Genomic DNA, 10,000 nt, shown 5'->3' on the forward strand with positions numbered 1-10,000 from the left:
TCACTGCTACAACTTATGATACCAACAAAACTATTGGGCGATATCTCTACGGATAGCGATAAAAGATACGTCATAAGCTGAGTCACTACTTCGGCTTGCGATACTGCCAAAACCATGGGCGATATCTCCAAGGATAGCGATAAAAGATACTTCACTACTTCGGCTCACGATACCGCCAAAACTATCAGACGTTATCTCCAAGGTCAATGATAAAAGATGTCACTGCTACTGCTGACGATACCACCAAAACTATTGGTCGACATCTCCAAGGATAGCGATAAAATATACGCCACTGCTACTGCTTTCAATACTGCCAAAACTAAAGGACGATATCTCCAAGGATAGTGATAATGTTACGTCACTGCTACTGCTTACAATATCACCAAAACTATTGGGCAATATCTCTAAGGATAGTGATATCTGGTGATATCTCCAAGGATAGTGATAAAAGATACGTCTATGCTACTGCTTTCGATACCACCAAACCTATCCGGTAATATCTCCAAGGATAGCGATAAAAGATACGTCACTACTACTGCTTCTGATACCACCAAAACTATTGGGCGATATCTCTAAGGATAGTGATAAAAGAAACATCATAAGCTACGTCACTACTTCTGCTTGAGATACTGCCAAAACTATCAGGTGATATCTCCAAGGATAGTGATAAAATATACGTCACTGCTACTGCTTACAATACCACCAAAACTATCGGGCGATATCTCTAAGGATAGCAATAAAAGATACATCATAAGCTACGTCAGTACTTCGGCTTGAGATACTGCCAAAACTATCGGGCAATATCTCCAAGGATAGTGATAAAATATGTCACTGCTACTGCTTACGATACCACCAAAACTATCGGGCGATATCTCTAAGGATAGCGATAAAAGATACGTCATAAGCTACGTCACTACTTCGGCTTGCGATACTGCCAAAACCACGGGCGATATCTCCAAGGATAGCGATAAAAGATACGTCACTACTTCGGCTCGCAATACCGCCAAAACTATCAGGCGATGTCTCCAAGGACGGCGATAAATGATACGCCACTACGCCAACCCTGTCTGCATCTGCTTGCTTCTTCTTCTATATCTACTACTTCTTCGTACCCCTGACATGAGTTGCTTGACTATGCCGTTCCATTCTCCCGTGATGGGGTTCTTGGCGCCGTAAACGCCCTCGGGAGACACCTCGATGATGTAGTCGAAGCCCGAAATGAGGGCGATCTCGCGCAGGAGGTCGACGCAGAATCCGTAGAAGCGGGAGTTGCCCGTGAAGTTCTTCCCAGGACGCATCATCATGAACGGATTGTCCTGGTGAGGGAACGGGCAGCGGTTGGGAGAGGGGTTAACGGGAATGATATATATATATATATATATATATATATATATATAATATATATATATATATATATATATATATATATAATTAGGTTAGAGAGACGTCAAGTATTTTTACTCTTCTTGGAGTTAGTGATGCCAATGTTGATATTTGAGGATTCCTTTATTTTGTTATATAAAGAATTTGTTTTTGCTTTTCAGGAAACATTGTTCCTTTTACTAAATAAGAAAATGAAATTGTACTCTTCATGTCATGTCCATTTGATAATCAAGGACTATTTTTATCGTTTAGAAAGATTTTGTTTTACCATCTGAGGATACACTGGTTCCTGTAGTATTTAAGAAAGGGACATTATTTTGATCTTTTATAAAGATTATACTTTTTCCACTTAAGAAAAAACTGGTTCCTTTAGTATTTGATAATCAAGGTCATCTATTTTTATTGTTTATAAAGATTTTACGTTTATCAAGTTTTGCATGTAACTTTGATTTCAGACAAAGTTTTGCGTGTAAATTTGATTTCAGAAAAGTCTTACACGTAAAATTTATACCTGCAAATGTGATTTCAAAAAAAGTTTTGCATGGAAATTTGATTTCAGAAAAAGTCTTATATGTAAAAGCATATTTCTATCTTTAAAACGACCGGGAATATTCTTAATAACGCTGAAAAATATCCGGTTTACCTCTAAGCAAAAAATAATTATTAAATTCTTTGAGTATAGAGCAATCTACTTCTAGTTACATCTGTAATAGTAAATGAATCATTTTCCTTATTAAAAGAGTTTTGTCTGATAATTATTCTGAAAAAAAGCAGATTAGACAGTCACATTATTTATGCTGAAGAAAATGAATAATTGTTCACTTACACTGCAAGTGAGTAAAAATATTCTCTGTAGGAAATAAGATATCTCATTGCAAAAACAAAAGCAAATAACAAACAAACTCATATCTATTGTATATTCTGCAGAGAAATTGTACATTAGAGCCTCAATACTGGATATTTGTGATCGAAAGGTTAAGAAAAAAGAAAAAGATATAGAAAATACCTACGGATTATCCAAAACTTTCCAATTCTAATTCTATATTAGCACTTTAGCATTAGATATTTATGTCCATACAGGAAAAAAAATCTATATTTGTATTCGCAATATTCAGATGAATTAAAGAAAAAAGGGAAATGAGCGAAATCTATTACAGAATTAAGCATAACAAAAGATAATAATCTAAAAGTAGATGATGAATATGAGAGGAAAAAAGCCTGGTGTGTTTTCCATCGGTGAACCCAACTACAGTAAATGGCCGGATGATTCAATTAGTCTGTGTTTTGGGTGTTAAAGCAATAATATATTTTTTAATATGAGTCGCAGCTATGAAAATATATAGTTCAAATTCATATATATATGAATTTAGGTAAAAATGGCACAGGTAAAAATGGCACCGGAAGAAATGGCACGGTAAAAATGCCACAGGAAAAAATGGCACAGGAAAAAATGGCACAAGTTAAAGAATAGGAAAAAATGGCACAGGAAATAATGTGACAAGTTAAAAAATAGGAACAAAAGGCAAAACTTGAAAAAATTAAAGTTTCCTAATTTAGAAAAATAAATAAAAGAACAAACTCTCACTTCATGCTTCTTTTGTCCATTGCTTATAAGTAAACTAATTCTCACTTCATGCTTCTTTTGGCCTTTGCTTATAAATTAACTCTCACTTTGGTTATTACTCAACTGTTTCAGTAGTCTTTTAGCTATCCAGCATAACTTACTTCAGCTATTCAACAACCATCATGGAAATTATAAGAAGTAATAAAGGAAAGGAGAAAATCTGCTTCCAAGGACACATGTATACCCTGACCCAACAACCATATTAGTTGACTATGAACAGGCAGTCATACTAGCTATAAAAACCATTTTTGGACCCGAAACACACACACAAGGTTGTTTTTACCACTAGACTCAGAATACTTGGAGAAAGATACAGAACTTTGGCCTTACCAGCCATTACAAAGAAAGTGAAGAATTTCGTCAGTTCTGTGGAGAGATTAACTCGCTGGCATTTCTACCTATCAAAGATGTTTTTACAGGAATAGAGTTACTTAAGTCAAGATGTCCTGATGAGGCTGCTCCATTGCTAGAGTACTTTGATCAAACTTATGTATCTGGTACAAGTGTTCAGAGAGGGAGACGACCTGTTCGGCGTATTCCACCAAGATTTCCTCCAGAACTTTGGAACGTACATAAGGCTACAATGAACGACTGTCCCAGGACGAACAACTTATGTGAAGATTGGAACAATAAATTTTATCATCTTATTGGTTACCAGCACCCATCTATATGGAAATTGATAAGAACTACTCAGAAGGAAGAATCTGTTGTGAATGCAGTGATTGCACGGGATTCAGTTGGTGAAACCCCCCGGAAAAAAACACAGAAAATTTATTCTGACATGCAACAAAAATTGAGAAATTTGTGCAAAGACTATATTGAAGGAAGGAAAAACTTGGACGAAGTGTTACGAGGATTTGGACATAATATTGGATTTTAATTAAAGACTATATTTTAAGTTTCTCAAATACATTTTAGATAATGTTTTTTACGTCAAATACACCTTATTTTATGCTTCAAATGAATTTTAAAACTGTTTTTTTACGTCACATATACCTTATTTTATGTTTCAAATAAATTTTAAAAAATTATTTCCTGTGCCATTTTTTCCTATTTTTTAACTTGTGCCATTTTTTCCTGTGCCATTTTATACCGTGCCATTTTTTCCTGTGCCATTTTTACCTGTGCCATTATTACCATGCACCATATATATATATATATATATATATATATATATATATATATATATATATATATATATATATATATATATATATCCATATATATATACACATTCACACACACTATACATATATGCAGGCATATACATACTATAAATGTTACTATATTTGAAATCTGAAAACCTCACAGAACTCGTCCAGTCTTTGAAAAGACTAAATAGCATAAACATAAACGAAACCATTAAGTGTCATTACCAAATTCGTAGTGACGAGAAGAGTGACATTCATCGTTCCTGGATCGTAGAAAGCAGCTCTGTCCGTGACGTTCACTCCACTTCCTGGACTCCATTCGCCCACCTGGTGAATGAAAATGAATGAAAATCAATTAAAGGTGAATAAAAATGAATAAAATACGAGTATTTTGGGTGCCAAGACTCAGGAGATACGTTATCATGAAGACATATAATATTTAGCTATAAGGGATGTATGGAACTCTATCCACCAACTTGATGAATGAAAATGAATAAAATGAATAAAAATTAATATAAATGAGTATTCTGAATGAGTAAGGACTCGGGAGGCATGGTATATAAATAATGATATACATTATCTAGAAGGGGTGTAATGGACTCCAGTCACCCACCTGGTGAATAAAATGAATTAATATGAATAAAATTCAATAAAAATTAGTATTCTGAATGAGTAAGGACTCAGGAGCCATGGTATATGAATAATATATATAGTATTTATCTAGAAGTGGTGTATTGGACTCCAGTCACCTACCTGGTGAATAAAAAATGAATAAAAATAAATAAAAATCAATAAAAACTAGTAATCTGTATGAGTAAGGACTCAGGAGGGATATTATATAAATAGTTATATAAAGTATCTAGAAGGGGTGTATTGGACTCCAGTAACCCACCTGGGGAATGAAAATGAATGAAAATAAATAAAAAATTAGTATTCTGTCGAACATTTCAGTTCCAGAGGTCCTTTATTCCTCGAGCATCTTTGGGATAAGGAACAGCCTCCATGTTGAAGATTTCGTACGATTGGCACTTGAGAAGTTCAAGCAATGATACAACGCGTTATTCCTCTAATATGATTCTCCTTTTATTTCAATAATTAACTGACATTTTTACCTATTTATTAATTAGTTAATTTATTTGTGTCTTTTTCAACAAATGAATTCCTTTTTTCTGCATTCCTCCATTACCTTCTGCAATTCCTTTCAAAAGTACACCATACTCTTAGGGAGCTTGAATTTCAAGTCAGTGGCTCCCCCCCTCTGGTTCATCTTCTGAATAGTAACAATAATAATAATGATCCACCTTTGAACATAACAAAAAAAGATCACAAACTTCAAGAAACAAGAACGCCAAGCAAAGACGTATACCTTCGCAACGACTGACAACGATACATAATCTAACTCCTGAGAGCAACAAATGCGCCAAAGATCGCAAGGAGCGCCCAGGAATGCAACTCGAAAGAGAATGTAACCTTAGGTAATGTTTAGGAACGCAACTCGAAAATGGAATATGGCTTGAGGCAATGTTTTTCTTTCTTTCCCTCCCCAAAATAGCGATGTACTCCGAGTTGCATTTCCTGTTTCCCTCTGGTTCTTCGTCTTCTACTCTTCCCCTTTTATACAATTACTTCGTCCACGGATCTGCTTTTGCTCGGTGTCTGCAGGGTGAATATGAATTAAGCAAAATTTCTCTTTTGAAGTTGGTGTTATTATTATTATTATTATTATTATTATTATTATTATTATTACTATTATTATTATTATTATTATTATTATTATTATTATTATTATTATTATTATTATTATTATTATATTATATGATAATAAATAAATAAATGATTGTGTTATATTTAATAATATTTACACTTATGACCATACATTCTTGCACAAGTTCACACTCACACACACAAGGACACACACACACACACACACATATATATATATGTGTGTGTGTGTGTCCTTGTGTGTGTGCGTGCGTGTGTGTGTGTGTACAAACAAACACACAAAATAACCCAAGCACAAGAGAAAGACAACTATGGATGCTTCACCCAGTAAAAGCACATTAAACAATGGGCAGAATCTTGCAAAGCTTAATGAAAAGGGTAGAAACTTGCCTCAGAGTAATGGAGAAACTGAAGTTATAGGACAAATTAAAAAGAGTGAGCGTGTCCTCTCTCTCTCTCTCTCTCTCTCTTTATGTTCCACTCACTCGCCTTCACCAGCGGGTGTTGTTTCTGCTTCAGAATCTCTCTCTCTCTCTCTCTCTCTCTCTCTCTCTCTCTCTCTCCTTCCCCAGTGAGTGTTGTTTTTGCTTTAGAATCTACTATCTCTCTCTCTCTCTCTCTCTCTCTCTCTCCTTCACCAGCGAGTGTTGTTTCAGCTTCAGAATATCCAACTTGAAGTTTGTTCTTCTGCCCTCTTTGAACTGAATTGGTCCAGTGATTCCTCTGAATTCGACCTGAAAAAGCAAACAAGGGTTTAATTGGAAATGGATCCTAGAAAAAAAAAAAAAATGCAAACACGGAATCCTGTAGGTGACTGTCTTATTTGCTGATATATTACTCCGCTGCTGTGAGTGATTTATGTGAATAAGTTTTCTAGCAGAGTTGGAGCGCATGTTATTGCTTAGAAAGGTATGCACACACATGCGCACGTATATAAATATATACATATAATATATACATGCATATATGTATATACGCCATGTGTGTTTGTATGTATATTTACACATACACACACACTATATATATGTATATATATATATATATAAAATACACGTAAAATATATATAATATATATATATATATATATATATATATATATATATATATATATATATATATATACACAACCACACACATATATATATATATATATATATATATATATATATATATATATATATATATATATATATATATATATATATATATATGCCACCTGCCTCCCCCTTTTCTTTTATATTGTGAAGGGGAGACTTAGCCTACCTGACTCCCCAACCCCCCAATGCTTTAAATATTTTAATTTTACTTATTTTTATATGAAATAAACATGAAATAAACTGGGAAATCATTTGACCTCATTCCAAATTCCAAGTCAAACCCCCGAGACATACAGGACTCAAGGCTACCAACCGAATTTATGTAGTTGAAGAGGGACGAGCCATCGCCCCAGGGAAGCTCGTGGTCGCACGAGAGGTTGGCTAGCCTGAGTGTCGTGGAGCGCTCCAAAGCCTGTAGGCCTAAGGCGAAGACATGGACGCTGTCGTACATAAGGGCTGGTTCTACCTGTTGGGGAAATGGGATTTTGGTCTTTAAGGAAAATGAATTGAAATATTATGAGATTATTCTCAGTATTGCTTTTCAGTGCGTTGACCTTGGCGAATATCATTTTGAGATCAAAGTTTCACAATTTTGTTTCTAAATTTACTTTGTACTTTATCTATATAAAAGATCTTTGATTTTACTGAAAAAATCATGTAGTTTATAAAGAAAGGGATTTTGATCACTTGACAAGCTTATCATTACGGATTTCTCGGTCAAATTTCCTTAAAATCGTGATATATCGGTTGATGCCAATCAGGAATTACTCATTTCGAGACGAATTTTATATATTTGATTCATTTTGAGCCCATATATGTATGTGCAGGAAAGCTCTACCCCTCCCCCCACCTACCCCCTGAAACAAGAACAAGACCAACAACAGCAACAAAGTAGTTTGTTCGTTTGTTTCTATGGTGTTTTTACGTTGCATGGAACCAGTGGTTATTCAGCAACGGGATCAACGGCTTTACGTGACTTCCGAACCACGTCGAGAGTGAACGTCTATCACCAGGATTACACATCTCTAACACCTCAAAGGAATGGCCGAGAATCGAAGTAGTTTTGTAGGCTTGCTCCCCGAGTCAGTGAAAAACCTTACCTGAATGACCCGACTCTGGTTTAGGATGTTGTGTCCGATGGGCTGGAACTTCTCCATGTCCTTCAGGACTCGCCTTACTCTGTAGTGCTCGGAGTCGACGAGACGGAAGGCTGTCATGTTGACAAAGTTGTATTTGAAGTCTTCCAGGTCGAATGTTTCTATGTCCTGTACAGGGAGAGGAAGAGAGAGAGAGGGGGAACTGAAGAGGTCTATTGCCCTTACTTCAACTGCTTTGTAAATGTGAACGCTATGGAATGAAATGTTTATTTTTTTTTTCTTGTACGTATGTACCCGTCTATTTATGTATAGGTTTCCTGTGTATGTTTATGTGTTTTATACGTTTAATATGTGTATTGGCTGACATCTGGGTGATATGTCAATATGTTCATGCATATGTGTATGTATATGGATGTGTGTGTGTATAATATATATATATATATATATATATTATATATATATGTATATATATATGATATATTATATATATATATATATATATATATATATATATTTTGTATATATATATTTATATGTATATATATGTGTATATATATATATATATATATAATATATATATATATATATATTTATATATGTATATACACACATCCACATACATACACATATGCAGGAATATATATATATATATATATATAATAATATATATATATAGATATATATATATATATATATATATGCCTGAGTAAAGGTCGAACTAGAACGAAAGTGCTTGGCTATATCGCTTTTCATTTTTTTCCTTCGTGGCAAAAACCTTTATTTATACGTAGCATCACGTTTTATATACTTCGTGATCAAGTTATTCACACACACACACACACACACACACACACACACACACACACACACACACACACACACACACACACACATATATATATATATATATATATTATATATATATATATATATATATATATATATATAAACAATCCCTTTCTTTGACTTTCACCCTAATCTCCCGGGAGCTTAAACGAGAGACATTTATACCAAATAGTGGGAAAAACAATACTATAAAATCCATTTCACAATTGCCACTTTAGGCTGAACCAACAAATATGTAGGTTTGAACCAATTCTGACCGGAAGTATAAAAAAAAGCCCCACATCAAATACTGTTCAACAAAGTTCCTGAATTAGTTTAAACAAATAAAAAAAACTGTTTTGGAAACGTTTTGCTATTAAGTTGTAAAGGTCCTCTTGAAATCGTCCAAATTTGAAACGTGCTTCAAAAACTAATAATTTTCCCATGCAAGTCGGATAAAGTGTTTTCTGATGTGTAAAATTTCTCTCTCATTATATTACGACTAATTCCAGTTTATATCAGAGGCTCTGCAGTTTCATGATTTTTTATTTTTAGGTTTTATTGTCACATGTTAAGTGCACAACGAGTATCTTGTATTTTTTAAGTAATGTGAAATTTTTAGTAAACTAGTTATTCGAAGTTTTAATCATAAAATGAATCACTATCAACATGCATGAAGTTTTGTTCCGTTCAAAATGTCTCCTGAAATGAATTATTACCATCATCATCATGCATTAAGTTTTCTTCTGCTGAAAATATTTCAAAAAACAAATATTTATTCCTGTGAATGTGTTTGATGTATGAAATCCAGCAATTTATTTCACTGTCATAGTTTTAGTCTATCCATTTACATAAATAATCTAATATATTTTCACTGATTTTTTGTTGTGTTTTTTTCCACTTCAGCCTGACGATGGGTTCATTAACCTCGAAAGTTCTCAAAATAAAATGCCCTCCATTGACCTGACGGTAATTGTCATCAAATGGGAGATTTTGCAATTCCATTGCTGCAATACATTTTCAGTTTAAATGTTGAACCCTGATGTGTATAATTTATTGCAATCCTTTATTTCATCACTTGGTTCTAAAAGCGTATCCTTT

The 10,000-nt window shown here is 33.9% G+C and overlaps 1 protein-coding gene across 1 annotated transcript in view; it reads right to left on the reverse strand.

Moving 5' to 3' along the window:
• Positions 1–10,000, reverse strand: part of LOC135214430 (glutamate receptor ionotropic, kainate 2-like) — a 232,041-nt gene that overhangs the window by 33,982 nt on the left and 188,059 nt on the right. Inside the window, exons 6-10 of the mRNA XM_064248705.1 lie at positions 8,078–8,242; positions 7,291–7,443; positions 6,515–6,614; positions 4,384–4,487; positions 1,113–1,316 (exon numbers count right to left, since the gene is read on the reverse strand). Of these exons, the coding sequence (XP_064104775.1) occupies positions 1,113–1,316; positions 4,384–4,487; positions 6,515–6,614; positions 7,291–7,443; positions 8,078–8,242 (726 nt within the window). The remainder of the gene's footprint in view (positions 1–1,112; positions 1,317–4,383; positions 4,488–6,514; positions 6,615–7,290; positions 7,444–8,077; positions 8,243–10,000) is intronic.

Source organism: Macrobrachium nipponense, chromosome 45, assembly GCF_015104395.2.
Source record: "Macrobrachium nipponense isolate FS-2020 chromosome 45, ASM1510439v2, whole genome shotgun sequence".
Classification (NCBI taxonomy): Eukaryota; Metazoa; Arthropoda; class Malacostraca; order Decapoda; family Palaemonidae; genus Macrobrachium; species Macrobrachium nipponense.